Here is a 21,804-nt window from a genome sequence, read left to right on the forward strand (position 1 = left end):
TTCCCGTCGACCCGCCAAGGGGTGTAAGAAAATGGGCTACAGGGCAGCGACTACGCCCCCGCATTGGACGCGGTGAGCGTCGAGCAAAGCAGCGTTCGGCGCGGCAACGAAATGTGCGCCTGAGCAAGAGACGCACGCCTTAGAAACAGCTCGTTTCTAAGGCAACACCGCATTCACTAGAGGCGCTTTTGTACCGCTTTGAAGCATCGTACTCGTGGCTCAGTGGTAGCGTCTCCGTCCCACACTCCGGAGACCCTGGTTCGATTCCCACCCAGCCCGTCTTGCAAGAGTTGAGCCAAAGCCACTTCTCCTCTGTCGTGACGTCACGGTGTCACGTGATTTCATGGCGACACCGCCGCGCCTGAGGAGCTGGGTTGAGCTCTCGTAATATGCTTCGCATAAAAGTGTAATGTAACTCATCAGTGTACAAACATACGGCTCAAATTTGCAATTTAACACAAAGAAATGGAGAGGAATCGATGATTTACAGGTAAGCCGTCCAAAGTTCACCTGAAGCAAACGATTATGGTCATTTTCGTTTGAAGCGGACACGTTTATATTCCAACTTAACGACGCTGGAATATCTGCTGCTAACAAGGCAAATATATGTCGCTGACCGAAGATATTACTGAGCGCACGTGAGCTGGCTTATGCACATAACGGTAGCTGGACTTCAAAGACGTTGTAGCGTGTTTTGGTTCCATTGGCATAGCCCTTTCTTTAATCATAATAAATTGCTGCCTAGAATATACTATAATATTCGGAGAGCCTTCCACGTCTTGTTTTTGTTTTACGTGACTGTTCTTGTCGAAGAAAAATTGCAAAATTGCGGCGTATGCAATTTTGTTCTATGGTAGGTCGCTCGAATCATTTCTTTGTCTCTTCTCTATAGTCATACTTTGTACCACAAGATGGCCTGCCGGGTGGTCCGCTTTTATGATAGCCCGCGAACGGTGATAAGGCGACAGAAAAGTGAAAAAATCATTGAGCAAGTATGCGGAAATGCGTAATGATAGCATAAACCGCTTATTCCTTGGGAAACGGTTGAGAAACTCACGGCCCAGAAGAGGTGAGCGGCAGGTCCATCTAAACTAGGAGCAGAGCTTGTAAATTTTGTATTACAAATATTGGACCCTCATAGAAGTGCTTAAATTCTGAGCGTAACCTTATGATGAGAAGAGTGCCACATGGCTGTTATTATTCTGCTTCTGATTTCTTAGCTGGAAGAACATGTACTTTGATGAGGACTCTCTTGAAGAGACAGCAGAACGCTCCCAAATTCTGTTCTTTAACTTCTTTCATGATGGTAGTTTGTGCTGCATCTAAATTTTCACGTGTCTAATGACCATTACTAGTGCAGACCTCATAAGAGTTTTGATGAAATAGAAGCAGCAGCAAGGAGGGTAAATAATCCTTTTCATTCTATAACATCAATAAATGCATCGAGCATAGCGGAGACGCTGTCCAAGCAAATTTGCTTCCGCTGTTCAAGTGTGTCCATCGCACCAGCGCGTTCCGAAGAGTGCCTAGAGGCGTCCATGGTACGCACGGGAAGGTTATCGTGTTGTCAAATTTTGTAATGTTATAGAGCTTGGCAAAGTTGGAGGTGTAAATGAGAACAATTGCAATTATGCCACCGAGAGGCATGCATCACCGAATTGTCGCCGCACGTTTTCGCAGGCCATGATTAGACGCCCAAACATGTGCACCAAATGTAATCGAATAACAATGCACCTAGCACATAAAAGGCGCAGGAAAGCATAGCATGACATAGCACACGATTATCTATCCCAACAATAAAAAAACATTATTTCAAGAATGCCAGCTACGTTCTGACCGAAATGCGCACCGTTAGCCGGGCCCTCGGGCGAATTTCAATTTTCTTCCACTTCAATTGCTTCATCATTACGCAGCTGCGACCTCCTACTTTCCGTCGGTCACTTCGTGGGAAGCCCGACATGGATGCACCTATGCCTATTTCTATACGGGGCGCGTTGGCCGTATGTGGCTTATCATAGCAACGAGAATGGTAACGACATTGTCGCCGCCACAATGGGCAATAGCTGACGGTTCTTACGGAAGAGAAGTTCTGAAAATACGGGGCAAGTTATGTTGTAACACCACATCAAACTCAAGAAAAAGCGCTCAAATATAAATGCGCTTAGAAAGCAAGAATGTGAGAGAAACGGTCGAAGTGCAAGTTCCCGCATGAGTAGGTCATGTGCTGTGCGCCATTTGATCTTGAATTCAAGTGAAAATCACGTGTTTAACACGCCACCCCCAATGAAAAGCTAGGCGGAGTGATATATGATCTGCGTCGAGTAGGCCACGTAGCCAAGGAGCATTTCGGAAGGATTGTTTGCAGGATGAATTTATAATCACTTCTGGAGGCAAGCAGCTCTAGAAATAGCTCGACACAAGATACTCACAATGCTGTATCCTATTCTTAAACACTGTCTTTGGCTTCATTGTCATGTGTGTTCGCACTGCTTCTTGCAAAGATGATTCGGCTTGAGTTGCCATATTGGTTTGTTTCATTTGTTTCATGTTTGTAGAATAAAGACACTATTACCTCAGTTTGACAGTGGAACAATAGAAAATAGAACAGTTGCATAACAAAGATAATTTTACCAACACGTAATTCTGTCTTTCAACAGCATTCACTCTATAGCAATCCTAAATATTTAATCGTATATATATCGGAAATAGACATCCATTTTCTGTCTAATCCTATGTACCACATGTTCACTGGACAGCAACAGCAACAAAAACAAGCTAATATGTGTGTGTGCGTTCAGGAAAATTCTAACTTGTGTGCTTCTGTGTTGCTTATTGGTTTACTCAACGTGTGTTGGCGTCTTACCTGTCTAACAAACTCGTGCGCAGAACATCCAGACCATCGCCATCATTTAGTAATTGTTTACCTTCTATCACCTCGGATCCTTCAACAGAAACTATCAGGCGTGACGCAACGCTCCTGAGGTCGACCTTGCCGATTTTCCTCTATTAGAGCGTTTTTCTCTCTCTTACATGACTCCATTTACTTATTGACTGGCGTACGAACGCCCAATTTCTTATGGACACGATCTTATTGGTAACGAATATAAATGGTTGCGGTGATGGGCAATTGCCGACTGCACTTAGGTGACAAAGCTTCTGAATACAGGATCTCGCTGGCTGAAATTTCGGTTTCTGGGTAGCTTTATGGGTGGTCCTCCTAGGAATCGAACAACAATAATATATATATATATATATATATATATATATATATATATATATATATATATATATATCTGTGTGTGTGCGCGTGTACGTGTGTGTGTGTGTGTGTGTGTGTGTGTGCGTGTGTGTGTGTGTGTGTGTGTGTGTGTGTGTGTGTGTGTCTGTGTGTGTGTGTGTGCTTAGAGATAATCTCAGTCCCATATACGGACCGAGCGCAGTGTTATATAACTTCAGCCCTCTTGTGAGAGTGGCTGAAGACCGCTACAAATCTGGCCCGCCAAGTCACTGACCAACCGATGCAGCGTTGGTGCGGGCTGTTGGCTGGATCCCGACTGGGGATCTCCGACATAGCCTTCTACTCTTGTTTCGCCCTCTCTTTGTTTAACCTTTTATTTAAAGTTTCTGCTACCAATAACCGGCACATTAAGCCTGACAAGATCACTCCCTGCCGCGCAATGAGATGTTGAGATAAAATATGATCTTCAAAGCTTTCGATAGCCTAATATTCTATGAGAACCCTCCTATCAGTGCATAGTTCTGCTTTTTCCTTCAAAATTCTGGCTCCGACCCACCTGGGGCAGGGCTGATTGCTGTACTTTCTTGCTCTTCCTTGTACTTGTGACGCGTAACCATGAGGGAGGGCGGGATTGGCCATGATTCGCAATGGGAGCATATAAAATTCTTGTTTCCTAAATTTATTTAATATTGATAATAATGTACGTCTCTTGCTTTCTTTTCTTGAAAAGTGGTCATGCAAATTGTGACGAAGATGATAGATTATGAAAATAATTCTATGTAGTGTGAATAACTAAGAAAATATGTTCAATGTGACAGTCTAGCTCCATCGTACTCAAGCACAATCTGACACACTTCCTTTTGGGCTCGACGAAAGATAACATATTAGTATTAGATACTAGAATTAGATATTAGATATAAACAGGCATAAACAGGTAACATATTATTGACCGAGAGAGGAAGGTCCATGCCCAATACGGGCTGCTCTAAGTATGTCGTTCTTTCGGAATTACATTTTCGGCAATAAGAGAGGAAATCGTGCAGTCATTATATATCCCCTACATGACTTAAGTCGAGAGTATGACGGAAGCCTATCTGGTCGGGATGATGCGTACTTAAAAGGAAGAGGTCCGGGCACCGACCAAAGTAGTTTAAAATATATATTTACGCTCCGGCTGGCCCACGGCAGCCTTGTTCACAACAAGATTGTGAACAAGATACCCATGGGGGAGCCGAGATGTAAATATATATTTTAAACCATTTTGGTCAGTGCCTGGACCTCTTCCTTTTAAGTATTCCCGCATGACGAACAAAGGTTCGATTGTGCAAAACCATACTTACTCATGTACAAAGGAACCTTCAAAAAATGATTCCTGAGAACGGCCTGGAATAGTCACGTCAGCATTATACTGGCTGATGGATGGATGTATCAATGGATGAATCAGGACAGATTGGATGGTTGATGGTTGATGGGTGCAGAGATGGGTTTTATTATTACCCTTTTAAAAAGAGGTTGATTGCTGGTGCTATCCAGCCCGTTATTTATAATTTAGCATCGTTTATTCTACGCGCTTAAGATTCGTCGCTCATGCTAGCACGCCTTGGAAATTTAATGGTACTTTCCTTACAAATTATCCGTGTTACCTAACCTGTAGGCACCGATCCACCAGACATATTGCACTATTCCCCTTCATACATCTGTACCCTTCTGGCGTACTGTCATTGAAATCCGAGACCATGGGCTAGCCAAATACGTTCTTGTATACTTAGAAACACGTAAATTCTCTAAATAAAAGTAACACCTGGCGAGACACGACCGCCGCGACGTGCGCTTGTTGAACCTAAATTATTTTTCGGTGTCTTAATTCTGCATTTATGTATTTCTAAGAAAAGTATCTAACCTGACCAACAAAGAGGCCTTTTTTTTATCTGCATAAATACTGCTACATCCGAACAAGAAATTCTGGATAGTGTCTGCGCTATTTCAGAAAGTTAAGCATGAGGAACCTCTCTCAATAAACTGCGCCCTATAAAGACGAAATTATAGAGAAGAACTCCATTGATAAAGCCATGACCCGAAGGTGGAAATTTGCCACGCATTTTGAGACGACCGCACCAGGCGTCGCTCTTGCGGCGATATGTCGAACAATGCTTCACCGGTTATTCCTGCCGCCAGAAAAGGTCGCTATCCGTGCCCGGCCCAATTTGCCGCAAGGGAAAACGTGATGCACAAGAAGATCTGTCGTTAGCTCGAATGGACCCTTGCCGAAGGCGTGGTGTAACATAAGTTCTCATGAAATATACGAAAGAGAATAATTTGGACTTGAGGCTTCGAAGATTCTTCGTTGTGCAAGTTCATTCACCACAAGTGCCAAGGCAGCCCACCTGACTACCATCCGAAGTTCTATGGTCCGCATTACAGATGCCTGTTATACTTCATTCGAACACAACAGCCTATACCTGCACTCGCAACTTATTTGCATGCTTCACGCGTTCTGTGCCGCATAGGAAGTTTCCGAATTAAATAAGTACCCAGAAGAATTCATGTAGTAGTAATTAATACACTTTGCTAGCCACTTTCTTTATGAGGGCCCCAGAAATTAAAGCACCACACGCCAATATTGTTTAAATGCAAACTTCATCCAATAACATCATTCTTCCCCTAGTGGTTAAATTGCACATGTGCTATAGCTTAGGGTAAACATCAAAGAAACATACCATTGCGAGCGTACCTGTCTTCGCGGCTTACTTATTGACGCGGGGAAATACTGCGCGGCATACGGAATTTGGGCAACTATTTTTTCAGGACTTTCGGTACAAAAGAGAGGCTACAAGAAGAAAGATGTTACGAATTATTTGCGCGTCTCAGTACCGGTTCCCTCATCGCGAAAGAGGAGGAAGACGTGGAAGCGCTTCTTCCCACAGAAGAAGAAAAACAAGGCGCCCGGACGCCGCTTGCGTTTGCGATGGTGTCGTAAGAGGCTGCCGCCACCGAAGGCGAGCCCCGGTCGAGCCGACCGGTGGGACGTCCCGCGGAACCGGCGATGCAGTGAAACCTGCGCCTGCGCGAAGGCGTTGAACACCGCGATGCTTTCCACAAACGACGTCGGCAGAAGGATCTCCAACATGTCGGGCCGGCCCTCGCAGGACACCGGTGAGCGTTGTGGAATATATCTCATAATTCCACAGCATAATTTCATGTATTTCATAAATAAAATGCATTTCAGTTCATCAAGACGAGTGCTTTACCTGAGTTGTAGCAGGCGCCTACTGCAGACAATCTGTTCTTTGAGGAATAATGAATTTATAACTTATTTGCCCAGTCCCGCCAGCGAACACTACAATCGTTCGTAGAAAAGGCATGAAAAGCGTTCTGAGCGTCCAGAGGAGGTCAAGAAATGTTGTCCTGATGTCCCTTATCATTGAACATATTTGTCTGTGTACGTAATGTGGAAGCTTTTATATTCCACACTTGCACGGCGTTAACATGGTACCGACATAGTTGGTCCACCACAGTGCCTAGATTACGTGCACCATGCCAGCGACTGTTATAAAATTATATTCGGCCGCATATTTCAAGCATGCTGCGCGTTTCATGTCGTCGTGTGGCGAAATTTCGATGTGCCTATAGCTCATCAATTTGCGTACTTACACAGACATTCTTGCTGGTGTATAGCTTATGAAATGGAAAGATTGTCATCCACCCTAATTGTAGTACGACGCTACAAAGGGCACCTATGCGGGTTTCTTCAGAAACAAAGCCTCTTAGTTGAAAAAAAATTGGTCCTGGTTCAAGATTCGAACCCGCTACCAACACCCTTTGACGGCGGTTGCTCTACAATATTAACTAACCACGAGGCTAGCAGATTGAAGAGCGATGGCAAATTATTCGACAACTCGAGGCACTGAGACACTGAATATGGAATTGTAGCACGAAGCCACAAACAAGTTGTTGAATAATTCACCCTCGCTCCGCGATCGACTAGCCTTCTGCTTAGCTAACATGGTAGAGTCACAACTGCAGAAAGGCGGTGGTTCTGGGTCTGAATCCAGCACTACGACGAATTTTTCTTCAACTACGAGGCTTTCTTTTTTTTCAGAGAAACCGGTATAGGTTTCCTTTGCAGCTTCGTAGTAAAATTGCGATGGGTAACAATTTTTGCCCTTTCAAGTAGTGTCCTCTGTATTGCGGGCTTCCGCAGAATTGCTTTGCCATTGTGTTATTGTTTGTACGCAAAAAATTGCGTAACCATTTGAACTCATGCGGAACAGTATTACCGGAGAACTATTCGGTGTTTACCACAAAAGCAGCCTCTATGACACTTCCCGAATACAAATTGTGTGTCCCACAAAACACGCACCACTTTCCTATTTGAGACCGCGTTGTTTCAAGACATAATGACGTAGCGCAGTGGTTACAGTTGTTGCGCGCTATAATTAACGGTGTTACAAAGCCCAGACGCCAGCTAGCGCACGCCAGCTCACGTCTCCGGGTTGTGACACAAAAGACAAGGACATGAAAATTCTGCTCTGTGAAGCGCAACTGTCTCACCAACAGCTTACGCCTTAACAATGGCGAGCAGAGGGGGTACAGTGAAAATTAAACAGCACAAGGGAAAGGCTATGCTTTCTTATTTTGTAAAAAGAAACTAACTGCAATATGTACAGCATTTAGAACAGACACTGTTGGCGAAATTTATTCGGACATTTTGCCTGCCATACAGGGGACATCATTAGTGTAGGCGAGCTGTAGTGGGTCGGATAGGCTATTGCATCGCTGTTAAGGCGGGGCTTTACGGATGGAAGGACCTTCCAGAAAGTTACGGGGTTCCCACCTTTCTTTATGGGCTAAAGTGTAGGAATTTCCAGAGTGCACATGCAACTTGCCCTCGCATCCCCCAACCCTTAGGCGTCTACGCCGATCTATGGTACGTACAGAGCTGGGCGCGAGCCATGAGCGTCTCGCGATACTCGCGAGACGCTCATGGTAGGCGCGTACCGATTATTGAAGATGAAATAGAGAATAAATTCAAGGGCACTGAGCTATCCGTATGTTTATGAATGCGAAAGCATCGCCACGGCCTAGTTCGCGTATTTGTGAGGGCGTCCAAAGGAATGGGGCGTAGCTACTGACTGAGAAGGCGAAGTCAAAGGTTCGTCAACCGGAGCGCAAGACAGAACTCGCTGAAATACCGCACCAACTGGCAGCCACCGGTGCGGTCTGTCTCTGTGGCCACGTGACCTTCTGTATCACCTCCGGCGACGCCGCCGGATTTCCCACCTGCTTTATTTTTTTTAAGCGACACCTTTACTGGCCGCGAACTTGCGATTTCGCCGTGGCGGTGCTCCTAGAAGGCACATGACGTCACAACGCGCGCCTCGCCGCAGATATTTGTCTCTCTCTCTCTCTCTCGCTCCCTACTTACTACTGCGCATGCGCCACTAGTAGCACCGAGCCACAGGTGTTCCGCCGCCGAGCAGCGCCGCGCCATTCCGCCCCCACCGTTTGGCATGACGTCACACTGTGTTCCTCGTCGTTTCGCTCGTCTCCGCTCACTTCGCCAGCTGCGTCGCACGCCTGATAACATGTCGGAGGATTGAAAATGAGAGCTCGCGTGCGCCGCAACCACAGTTGATGTGGCAGTATGGGCGGCGACAATCCTGATAAGCCGGAGGAGGCCTTCAATCGACATCGGAACGAGATGAAGAGAAAACGAATCGCCCAGGAAACAGAAGAAGAGAGCGTCGAACGACTGGCTAAACGCCACAACATAGCTAGGCAACCAGACTAACCTGGACTTGCAATCAAGATTAACGAAGGCAAACCATTATATGCCTTAGCTTTCGCTGCGTGTATCCTGCCATAGCCGAGCTAAGCGACTGCCAATATTTTTGATGTGGTTTTACGTGCCAAAACCACTTTCTGATTATGAGGCATGCCGTAGTGGAGGACTCTGTAAATTTCGACCACTTGTGTTTCTTTAACGGGCACTTAAATCGAAGTACACGAGTGTTTTCGCATTTCGCCCCCATCGGATTTCCCCCGTCATGAGCCATATAGTGCTTTCACATTAAAACGCTAAGGTATGGAATTGTCTGGCTCTCGGAAGCACAGCCTGGGCCTGCTATACGCCGGCACGCGCGTGCAATGTGTAGATTGGTATTAGAGAGTCAATGAAGAGAAAAGTGATTTGAGCTGTATTAGTATTACGATATACAAGGTTGGTATTGTAGCACTACTACAATAAAAGAAAAATTATTCTACTCCCTGAATCGGATTTGCTACGCCAGAAAGCATGCAATAAGAAAGACGGAAGGCAACGCCGTCTTGGACTTTCGCAACCAGTCACTGTCACTTCATGGAATTTTTTATCGGTAAAGAGCACTACATTGTAATGCAAAGGAGTCATAGCAACATTCGAGATTATTTGGGGCGCCACAATGGTCCAAATATGAGAAAATTTTTCTAATTTTATGACGTCGCAATTAAGCACCAGCACTGCGGCATCGGCGAGAAACTCAAAAGATTCAAGTTTTTTCCTAATCAACCTCTTAGGACAAAATTATGGAAGAAAATAATTTACAGATACTTTGATCACTGTAAACTGATTTAATGCTTATCTTTAGTGTCCCTTTGAATCATAACACGACAGATGCGTTCCTGTCGACGTTTGTGGGGCAGAAGGTTAGCGCAAAATAGAAACGGAAGAGATAGGCAGAAACGAACCAAAAGAGCGCATTTCTGCCTTTGTGCTCTTTCTGTCCGTCTCTTGTTTCATTTGCTAACCTTCTGCGCCACAAACCTTGACAGCTGTGCACCAACTAGCACATCATCGTACCTTGGTGAACTACAATGTGTTCTTTATGACCCTGTCTGCGCAGTGGACAGCCAAGGAGAAAATACTATGGACGCCACAGACGAAAACAGGATCATGTGAGCGTCCAGCTTTTTTTATTTCACTTTGAGCAAAACTTTATTTTCACTTTTCCAATATTATCTAAAATAATCGATTGCTGCTTTTAAGCTAGACGAAGTGTTCTCTTCGAGATGCACGCTTGAAGCGAGCCACAGGGAACGAGCAATTCAAGCCCGAGAAGCTACATTTACAAGAGTCCGATGCAATCGAGACCAGTAGGGTTGTTGGGAGAAAACCCACTCGAGAGTGTTAACTCTCACCTTACCAGAAAGACATGATGTGACGCATGTACCATGCATTCCTTCCCTTCTCAAAACATGTGCATTCTGCAGCGTTCCTAACCATTATTTTTTTGCCTCATATTTGTAACTTCTGCATGTAACGTCCAAAGTTTTTTGTATCTCTGTGCTTGTCTGATCTTTCGGGCGCTTAAGGGTGCTACACCACTACAAAACGAAGTCAGTCGTTTCTCCTACTTGCACAGCCAACCTCCGCCGGCGCCACGGAGACGGCGCGTGCGATGCCTGCTGCCGATGCTCTTGGCCATGTTTGTGGTTCTCGTGGGTGTCCTTGCCACTCCAGTGGTCGTCTTTGTCCTCGACGGTAAAGGTAGGCCTGCACTGTTACATGCTAACTGCTTAGGGCTACTAAGATCTTAAAGCACAGGCTATTGCATCGGTAAAAAAGGGCTAGGATAGTTGAGAAGCAACTCTAGAAGTCTCTTGGAATGCTGCCACATATACATGGAAGTACAACAGAGCTTCCTTGAACGGCTACAGCGCAATCTGTTCAGTGATGGTGGTTAAGTTATTGCACACTCTGCAATGGAGGGGATGGCGCGACATGTAAATTCAATCTGCGTAAGCATAAAGAAAGGCTCGAGTGCTGACCGGCGATAGGTCCGCGACTGATCAATCATCGACCAGAAGCCTAAGATGGCAAGTGAAAGTTTGATTCCGGAAGCGTACGCGACTCATAATCTTAGATAAAAAAACGCACTCGTCAGAAAATTTTGGCCAAAGGAGATGTTCAGAAAGTAACAAACTACTCCCACGATTCGTAAAACAACCTGTCATCATCATCATCATCAACATCATATTTTATGTCCACTGCAGGACGAAGGCCTCTCCCTGCAATCTCCAATTACCCCTGTCCTCCGCCAACCGATTCCAACTAGCACCCGCAAATTTCCTAATTTCGTCGCACCACCTAGTCTACTGCCGTCCTCAACTGCGAATCCCTTCTCTCGGTACCCATTCTGTCATCCTAATGGTCCAATGGTTATCTGATCTGCGCATTACACGATCTGCCCAGCGCCATTTTTTTCTTTTAATGTCTATTAGAATATCATCTATACGCCTTTGCTCTCTGATGCAAACCAATCTCTTTCTGTCTCTTAAGGTAACCATGTGTTTACTTAGGGTCAATAAGAAAACGCGGGCAGATTACAAAATACAAACGCAGGAAAAACAGGAGGAAGACGGGTGATGGAAATTCAAAACGATGAGCTAAACGAGAGCATGGTAAAAGCGGGAGTCAACGTTCCGGCAAGTGGATTTGTCTTTTTGGTAACATTCGCGACAAAGACTAAATTGGAAGTACAAGGAATAAAGGAATATGTGAGGGTTAACTTATGTGAGCGATGAAACGCAATTGAAAAGTTCGCCGGAAAGGCGGAGCGCTGGAACACGTGTCTTTAATTTGCGAGCTGCAAGACGACAGTCTGATGCTCATAGCGCCGAGCCTCTAGTTCCTCACGGTGTTGGTTGCTGTGGAAGATGGTGGCGGTCTCAGACCGCGGATTGGTCTTCTTGTCGAGGACCCCGGCTTGGGAAACCTAGCTTGCCGGCCTCTACTTCACTGGCGCCCAAGGCCTGCATCTAGCTATCCCAGGCTTGCTTAAAGCTACACTTCCCCTTGCTGCTCGCCGGCGTGAAGGACCAATCGGGTGGCTCGCGAGACAAAAGGGAAGCCCCGTCTTCATTTACCTCGCCACGTAAAGATCACCGTAGCCATCGGTAAGGGCAGTGACCCCGCCGATATGGGCATGTACTTTGGGACTCAGTCAAAACTAGGTATTATATTATACCGAAACAGAGTTTTGGTGCACTGGGAAACCAGTAATAGGCCATCACGCTAATAACGACTGTAAACAATTTTGGATATCCTGGTGCCAACTTTATATGGAGCAAGCACCAGAAGATGTGCGTTTGGTTCTTCTGGACGTATTATACGGGCAGTGAAATTATTTACCTTGCTACTGCAGTTTTTGCATAGAAGGAAATATTTAATGAAGTAACTGCATTACCATAACTTTGGGATAGTTAAATACTCAGGTCCGCAATCTTTGTTTCTGCAGGTAGTCGTCGCAGCAATAAAACAATGAGTGGACTCGATAGTCATATAGCGTAGCGGAAAGTGCATACACTAACACAATAATTGTTGCACCTCGCATGCTTGGGCCACAACAAATTAAATATGGTTATTGTACTGAATGCAGGCATTCAGATGAGATCCTGAAGAGAAACGGCAACAAGCTTTCGGGAACGCGTTCTACGCAAAAAGCTGAAGCAATACCTATTCGCATTTGAAGACTAATTTTTTGCTTGATCGAGCTTTAGTAAACGCAAAGGTGGCACCTCGGATGTGAAATTACAATTCAAACATGCACACAAAAATTTTCCTTAGTAGTACCGACACCTTGAACATTCTGGAAAAAATATATAATATGCTGTACGCATGGTTTCAGTTTATTGCGGGTCGTAAGCTGGTGGCATATGTTATGACTTTTGCGAGGCGGTCTTCTCTATAGAGTAATACATTATTACATAGGCCGCATCTGTTCGATTTTGGCTGCGTTCGCAATACAATTTTTGCTAAAAAAATTGGCCTTGGTTAATTGGAAATTGGTTTATCGCGACAGAGCTGCTATGACAGGCGACGTAATTTTGGACGTCATTTAGGTTTGAATACTTGCATTCTCAAAAAGTTCACTTTGTAGGGTTTACCCTCTCCGCCAACAATAATGATCAATCTTGTGCACACTACCTTTATTTTAAACGCTGAGCTCATTACACTTCTCTCAGGAACGTCATGTATGTTGAAGCGCGCCACCCATTTTTGATAGGAAAATACCGGAGGCCTAGAGTTAAAAGAACTGCACAGGAGATAGACGAAGTTGAATATTTTTTTTACAATGCAAGCCCTGGACGGTACAGGATTGTCCTTGAAGTGTGCGGGTTTTAACTCGCAACTAAACCAGAGCAAACTCAGAGCCGTGACGTCGTCCTCGCGGTAGGTCACCAGAGCCATTGGGCGAACGAACGCGGCATGTTGTATAGTTTAGAAAAAAGAAACGAAAAAAAAAACACATTGTAACAACCACTTCAATACAAGTGTATCTGTGGCCAGAAAGCGAAATAAGTAAACGTCCAAGTTCGAAAGCCACTCAGCAGCTACTGCAAGTGCTGCAGTAAGCGATAGTTTGGCGTTGATATAGCGCTTTCAGTAGAAAAAAATGGCTGTGGCTTAGGTAAGGTTAAGCCCAGGATGCGAAGCATACTAGCCTTTATTTTAATTGTTGAACCACTGTTTAGCCTGGTGAACTGCTGTTGCTTGGCTATATTTGGTTCGGCTAGACGAAGAAACAACTCATGCATTACTTCTTCGCCTTCAAGAGTGGAACGCGACAGCGTTCCCGTCGACCCGCCAAGGGGTGTAAGACAATGGGCTACAGGGCAGCGACTACGCGCCCCGCATTGGACGCGGTGAGCGTCGAGCAAAGCAGCGTTCGGCGCGGCAACGAAATGTGCGCCTGAGCAAGAGACGCACGCCTTAGAAACAGCGCGTTTCTAAGGCAACACCGCATTCACTAGAGGCGCTTTTGTACCGCTTTGAAGCGTTGTACTCGGGGCTCAGTGGTAGCGTCTCCGTCCCACACTCCGGAGACCCTGGTTCGATTCCCACCCAGCCCGTCTTGCAAGAGTTGAGCCAAAGCCACTTCTCCTCTGTCGTGACGTCACGGTGTCACGTGATTTCATGGTCACCGCCGCGCCTGAGGAGCTGGGTTGAGCCCTCGTAATATGCTTCGCATAAAACGAGCATTACTAAATGAAAAGCGCGGTGAGCACGGACGAAATGTTTTGGAAGAGTAATTGTCAATGAATCAAGTCATTGCTGTTAATATTTTTATCGTGGTATGTAGACGATGCTTTAGTTTTGGTTACCACGACAGCTAATTGCATCGATTTTGTCTCATGAACCTACGTATTGTATTTACCGTTGATCTTTAAACCGGAACCATGTGGCAGACATGAGAAGCTTGAGCGCTTGTTTACGCCTCATCTCTCTGACTCTTTCTGGACAGGTCAACTACCCTTCTTCGGCAAGAAGAACGAAACCATGGTCGCCGAGCTTAGCCTGGCCGCTATTACGGAAGCCGCCACGCCGAAAGCCTCCGGTGCGACGTCCTCGTCTTCGCCGACTGACGGGCCCCAAGATAGAATCGTTGGCTTGACGACGCCACCGCGCCCGAGATCATCGCATGCCTCTGCCGCCGGTCAGACCGCCGGGTCCAGATACCACGCCGCACCGCACCACAAGCCCGACTCGAACCGCGAACGCGTCTACGCGCCCAGCGTGGCCGGCGTAGCAAGCAGTACCACGATGGGGGCCACAGCAGAGGTACAGGCTCTCAGCGAGCAAGTCATTGTCCTACCCAAGGGAGGAATCATGAGCAAGCTGCGGGCCGCCAGCGCCGTTGACGCCGCCTCCGCAAACACGCATAGGAAAGCGCGCCACTCCAGGTCTTCTTATGCCGCCAGTAGCTACTTGGAGCGCAGTGGTGGCAACGACACGGCATCAACTAAAGCTCCAAAGTCTCTGGGTCCCCGTCACACCATGAGCGGCATCGTGAGCGGCACGAGCCAGGGCTCCATTGCCAGTGGTGCAGTGAACTACAGCAGCAATGTCAAGGATGATTCGGGTCATCCTTCTTCGGTGCCCCCCACTAATAGTAGCAGCAGGCCATCCTCGCACTCCCTAAACGTGCGACATAAGCGCATAATTCGCAACAAAGCCAATCGCCGAAAGCGTGGAAAGGAACCAATTACTACACGTATCACATCAAGAAAAGGTTTCACCAAGCACGCTTCTTCACATCACGCGCGCACCGTCGAAGAACACTCTGTCACAAACGTCAGCACAAGAAAACCACGTCGCCAAAAATTGCAGCTATCGAATACGATTGTGTCTCTCGAGCTTCGGCGCAGACGCTCCACCAGAAGATCCGGGGGCGGAGTCGAAAAGGTGGAGACGACGCCGTCCGGTCGTAACAGCAGCGTTTCATTCACGCTCATCAGCAACAAAGAAGACGCCTGGCCGTTGCTTCATTCGGGAACGCAGGGTAAATTAGAGGGCACTTCGCCTGCCAGTGGATCCGGGAAACACGGCAGGTCTACAGAAACCACGAACACAAGCGCCATCACTATGCGGGCTTGGACAAAAGACCGTATGTTCACTGCAGCTCCAAGCTCCAAAAACACCACATCCTGGTTTGTCGCAGCCAACTCGTCTTTGGAGCCTGCTGCAGGGGCTACACACAGTGTTGTAGACCAGGCTCCAAACAGTATGTCGCCGCATTCTGCGGCAGAAATAAAACCCGAAAACGACACGCAGGTTGGCGGCGGTCGTGTCCATTCTATAGGCAGTGATGGAAGCGCCGAAGTAACGAGTAAAAGAACAGAAAGCACTCGACGTGGGATAAAAGAAGTAGAGTGGGAAACAAATGGTGTCAGCCCGCTGAAGAAGAAAGCAACCGCTGTACATGCCGCAGGAGTAGACGCATCGAAAGCAACGAACCCTAAATTATCACAAACCGTGCCGCCGGAATTGGCCCCTGACCACGTCTCCACAGATGATCGGCGATCCTGGCTACTTGTTAATAACACGCAGACCGATCATAGGTCGCTGCCCACCGATAACGATACGATTCCCAATGAGGAGGAAACATTTGTCGACTTCACCATAAATAGAAACGGAAATCATGACGATGGCGAGATGCAACCCAATGGTAACCAATCAGAGATGCAGAGAAGAAATTACAACGGGGAGCTTACTCACCATTCCAAAGCAATAACTGAGACGTCTTCGCGTCCTAATCTTGGGAACCTTACGTCACGTGTCGCTACTGAGATATTTATATCGAGTTCCACACCACGAGTTACCATAGGATCGGAAGCACGCCACTACACCGGCTCCTCGACAAGAAAGCAAAAATTAATTCATAATGGTAGCCAAGTAGAGAGCGAGATTACTGCAAAGAATGAAATTCAAAGAAAAGAAGAGAGCACAACTTTGTCATCTCCAAAACTTGAGATACGACTTGTCACTATAGCTACTGCCACACCTGCAGCTAAACCACTCGCAATCTTCGTCACAGGTAATGACGCTCGAGAAAAAGACCGTACAGGCGACATGAAGTCAAGTACGCCGCAAAAGCTAAATGGCAACTCCTTAGAGGGCGACAGCGCCGGCCTTGTCGATTTGGAACTGAACTTCGTGTCACGCAATAAGGAAACCAACAAGACGTCAATAGCTACGACTCATGCAGTGGCTTCTACGCAAACAGTTCACAGGGCGTCCAAGACAACTGCTCCGAAACGAAGCGACACAACTCATCAGAAGGCGAAGCCTACAAACCATCCACATTCTACGATCATATCGGCAAGTGGACCCAGCCAGCAGCCTTTAAGAGAAGAACTGGTTGCACGTTCGACCAAGGGTCAAGCCAGTACGTCCACGTCACACGCGACCAACATGACAACCGATGCTAGCCTTGGTGCTGGAAACACTAGTAAGCGAGGCCAAGCGACAGCACGCGACGATTCCGATGACGATGAAGATGATGACGACGAAGACAGCGATGATGAAGAACCAGACGTTCCGACCACGTCGCAATCAAAGACAAATCCAGCGTCAATGACACCTCACATCTTTCTAAACTTTAAGGGCCCATTTGGTAAAGCGAGAAAAACGAGCACACCAAAATCGACAGCATCCGTCACAGAGCAGCGGACAGCTGTAAAATGGGGCTATGGAAATTCTACCACTCCTTCAACGCTCCACCATTCTTACTCAACGAAGCGGAATAGCGCAAACGGCCTCTTGCATCTTGGTGAAACGCACAATGTCAGTAGCGCCTCCACAGGCGGCAGCGCAATGACTCTGAAGCGTGATCAGCCATCTCAGTTAGCGAACAAGCGCGATATCACGAACAACTTGTCCCATGTTCCAGCCGTAGGCTCGGGGGAGGAGAAAAAGCAAGTGAATGTAGCGCTCACTGCCACAACTCATCCTGCGGTAAATTTACGTCCAGCTGGGTCACCTTCTAAAGATGGTGTGCTGTTGGTAAGTACAGTATCGGCATCCACCTCTCACAGCGACGACGGAGCCAAGCTGTATACCTCGGTTAGGGGCAGCGATGACGGCTCCATCTGGCGCACGATACCTCCTGCTAAAAACGCGCCCTCGTCGACGACAAAGGCAACTGCGCTGCCAGACTCGGGCGTCGGCGTTGAGAACTACTATGACGACACCAAGAACGAGACATCGTCCGGAAGCGCTGAGGTGGACGAAAGCGGCGGCGAGCCCAAGACGAGGAATCGCCGAATATCCGGCGAGATGAGCACGACTACTAAGTCGAGCAAAAAGCCGGACGTGTTTCAGACGGAGTACTATTACGACGATTCGCCATCGCGCAAGACAGAGGAACCGACTACTCTGGACATCACGGAACTGGGCTACGAAAGCGCGCCTGAGCAGGAGGCCATTGACGATCTCTTCTTTTAAAACGCACGCCACAGATGAGCGATATTGCTGCAGCAAGGCCACAGCTGTTCGTTTAACAAGATGCATGTTGTGGAGCAGTGACGCGAAGCCTTTGAAGGAAGGGAACAGTGCCTGTGTTCCCTATCAAGCCAAACAACAGGCTGATTCCTCAATTATTTCCACCCGATCCAGGCATCTCGAATGTGGACGGTCACCGACGCTGAGAAGCTGCTGTGTGTCGGAGAATCCAGCGCATGCTTGCATTGATGCTATGTATCAGTAAACAAGCATATACCTATATCATTCTGTAGCAAAGAGCTGCTAACCTTTACTCCAATTGGCGTCAGTTGCCATGCTGAAGGGGTTATTTCCTTTCCCTAAAGCGTTACGGCAAACCTGTACCGTACACATGTATATGTGCGCAGGCTTACCAACTTACAGGGAGTATAAGCTCTAGAAGCCGTTGCAAAACAAGCCGCCAATCTCAAAAACTTGATAAGCACGTGTTTCAAAAAGTTGAGCTGCAGTCTCACACACACGCTCAAACAATAGCCAAAGATAATTGGTTCACGCAAGTTCGTTCTACATTTGCTTTGCGAAGCGCGTGATAATAAACCCCGATCAAGACACATGATGCGAATTGCGCACTGCTTAATGCCGCGAACAGATTTTATTAAAATTCAGTGCAAAGCTGAATTTTTGATGTAGCGAATATTACGCTCTGATTTTTAAAATTTAAAGCAATGATTTTAAAACAATCACTTAATAACAAATTATATTAAGCGAGAGGAACGAGGGAATCTGAGGGACTCCGGTTCGTTATAACGATCTATGTAGTTTTCTATTACTTGTTCCGAATTTTTTTCGTATTTATTCTTATATGGACAGCCCCCGTTGCGTTCTCGGCCCATGTGTTGACACCGTCGGTGTTCTTGTTCGCGTAAGTAATCAATCGCCGCTACCCACTGTGGTGGACTGATCTAGAATGGCGATCGGAATCAAGAAAATAGCGGGAGGAAATTCCAGAAACTACAGAAAGGAATCGGACGAAAAAAAAAACTTTCAAAATAATTGGGTATCAGAACACAGCGAAAATGCGAGGATGTGCTACTACTATTCGAGAATGTGGAATACCTTTTCGAAATAGGCACTCAGATGGAATAGTTTTCATTTCAAGTACCAATTATTTCTTAAATTTTCTTCGAATAATCAGCGCAGTTATGCATACACGTAACGAATAAAAATGAAACAGCAGGAGGTTAAATTTCCAGGTTTCCATCCTCGGGCTACCGTGATATAGCGCATAGTCCAAGTTTGTATGCAACTATCGGAAAATTACTGATCACAAAGCGTTGTTTCTGCTTGTATGTCACGTGACGCGAAGCTCACCTTCAAGCAACCTATCATCATCATGAGATTGGTAACTTCAAGTATTTATAGTAAACTATTCCGGAACTACCTGCTGAGCGTGCTGGGGGCGGTACTGTAGTACTCTCGGGAAACTGTCGTTTTGTGTACCATTTTAAGTGTATAGTATGACTTTTATTTCAGAGCTAGTCAGAAAAAAATTGGAGGATGCTTAAGCTTCGCCATTAAGAGCAGAAAGTGATAGCATTCAAAGATCCATGACTCTTTCGCACGCTTCCCGGCAACAGCAGCTTATGTAACCTTAATGTTTACCGTGAAACGCTGGTGGCGAACGCTATGCATGAAGGAGAGCTTTCTGGTAGAAACGCGGCCACTTGCCTGGGCCCTTCCCGAAGGTTGTGCACAGGTGGGCCAAACAATGCACCATTTTCAAGTTTCCGTTTTTGTTTCGCACTTGTAGTATTTAAGGGTGGGAAGATATAACATAAAAAGCATGCGCTGTCGGTGTTTCGCTTCATCACTTTTGTTTGTGCACTGTCATTCTCAAAATTCCGCGAAATAACTTTGTCAAGAATATGACAATGTATGAGAAAACATACGGGTCGTGTGGTGTAGATATATAACCCACATGTACCACATGTCATACAGGAAGGCGTGGCATATACATATACTTAAATATGCACAGGACTTTTTGGTCACGGGGTCGCCAGCACCGGACGCCGATGCCGACGCCGGATTTTCCGCGACACGGGGCCCTTAAGGCTATCTCGTTAATAGACCGATTTAGAATAGTGTTTGTCGCCTTACGTACGTTAAACGTAATGACGTTTGCGGGGCGTTACGGGGTACGTCCTTTCAAGACATTTAGTTTACCGTACAGGAACGCAAACGTAAGGAAGCCGTTATGAAAGAGGGCTCCGTCTAGTGCCTCGTGCCAGAGAGAGAGAGAGACAAACTTCATTGGTTCTATCAAGGAGTTTAGCGGTGAGCCGTCTTGCGCTTGCTGCCTGGCTTCTCAGCATGGGTGTGCCCCTATTCCAGGGCTCCACTGAGCCTGGCCACTTCGCACGCGTGCTGCACGATCGCCCTTTGGGCGGTGAGCTCGCTGCTGGTGAGCAGGCCCTCCCATTGCTCCGCACTCGGGTTTTTATGTTTATAGAATGTGTAGTTATGCTTACATTCCCATGTTATGTGGTAAAGAGTTGGTATTTCTCCGCACCATGGGCAGGAGTTTCTGTATTGTGTCGGGTACATTTTACTTAATATGTGTAGATTATAGAAAGTTCCGGTTTGTAGCCTTCTCCAGTCGGCTGCTTCCTGTTGTGCAAGTAGTGTGTGTGGCGGAGGATATTTGATTCTCTGCTCTCTATAGTAGTTTAATATTTCCGCACACGTCGGCTCCACCGTTGTAGGGTTCTCGAGAGGCTCTATCTGTCCAGCTCGGTATGTGATCTCGCGAACTAGACTGTCTGCTCTCACGTTCCCTTCTATCCCGGTATGGGCCGGTATCCAGAAAAGTTTGTGTGTCACTTTATTTCCGAGGGTTCCTGCTCCGAGGAGGATTCGCAGGGCCTCTTTACAGACTCTCCCCTGCATGTAATGCCTGCATGTAGCTTTGGAGTCTGTTCATATGGTCAATGATCTGTTACTTCGGTAGCCTTCGGTCGCTGCAAGCGCTATGGCGACCTCTTCCCGCTCCGCTACCGTGCAATTCCTTATGGTTGCGCAGCTGATTGTCTCTCCCATGTAGTCTACTACAGCCGTAGCTACTCTGTGTGTTCTAGTGTGCTTGTCCCACGGGTATAGCCCTGCATCCGTGTACACCGTGTTTTCCTGTGTTGCCAGGTGGCCTTCCACGTAATCTGCCCTTGCCTGCCTTCTGGCTGCGTGTAGGTTCGCATCCATGTTGCGTGGAATTGGACTTATTCTGAGGGTTTGTCTGATGTTGTCTGGGATGTCTGCCTCTCGATCTATTGCCCCTTTCGTATCGTATCCTAGTCTCTTTAGGAGCATTCTTCCTGTAGCCGACTGCCAAAGTCTCGCTATTTGTGTGTTTAGTTGCGCTTCTGCCAGCTCGCTGAACGTGTTGTGTATTCCTAGCTGCAGTAGCTTGTCGTTTGAAGTATTCCTCGGTAGCTGCAGTGCCGTTTTGTACGCCTTCCTTAGTATCGTTTCTGCTTGTTCTCTTTCTAGCTTGTTCATCAAGTGGTAAGGTAGCGAGTATGTGACTCTGCTGACCACTAAACTTTTAACCAACTTGATCGTGTCTGCCTCTTTCATGCCATGTCTTCTATTTGAAACTCTCGTAATCATCCTGCTTACTTGATCTGTCGATTTTTGGAGTAAGCTAATTGTGTGACTGCATTTTCCGCTGCTTTGCAGCCACATTCCTAGAATTCTTATCATGTTCTTTTCCGCTATAAGCTGGCCCTCTAAGTTTATTTCGATTTCGGCC

At 46.7% G+C, this 21,804-nt stretch overlaps 1 protein-coding gene across 1 annotated transcript; it reads left to right on the forward strand.

Moving 5' to 3' along the window:
• Positions 1–6,126: 6,126 nt before the first annotated feature.
• LOC135901831 (serine-rich adhesin for platelets-like) lies at positions 6,127–18,610 on the forward strand. The gene is made up of 4 exons (XM_065431679.1): positions 6,127–6,391; positions 10,120–10,171; positions 10,639–10,763; positions 14,521–18,610. Exons 1-4 carry the CDS (start codon positions 6,325–6,327, stop codon positions 18,000–18,002), a joined length of 3,726 nt encoding a protein of 1,241 aa, XP_065287751.1. The 5' UTR covers positions 6,127–6,324; the 3' UTR covers positions 18,003–18,610.
• The last annotated feature ends 3,194 nt before the right edge of the window (positions 18,611–21,804 follow it).

The sequence above is a fragment of the Dermacentor albipictus genome, chromosome 2, assembly GCF_038994185.2.
Source record: "Dermacentor albipictus isolate Rhodes 1998 colony chromosome 2, USDA_Dalb.pri_finalv2, whole genome shotgun sequence".
Taxonomy (NCBI): Eukaryota; Metazoa; Arthropoda; class Arachnida; order Ixodida; family Ixodidae; genus Dermacentor; species Dermacentor albipictus.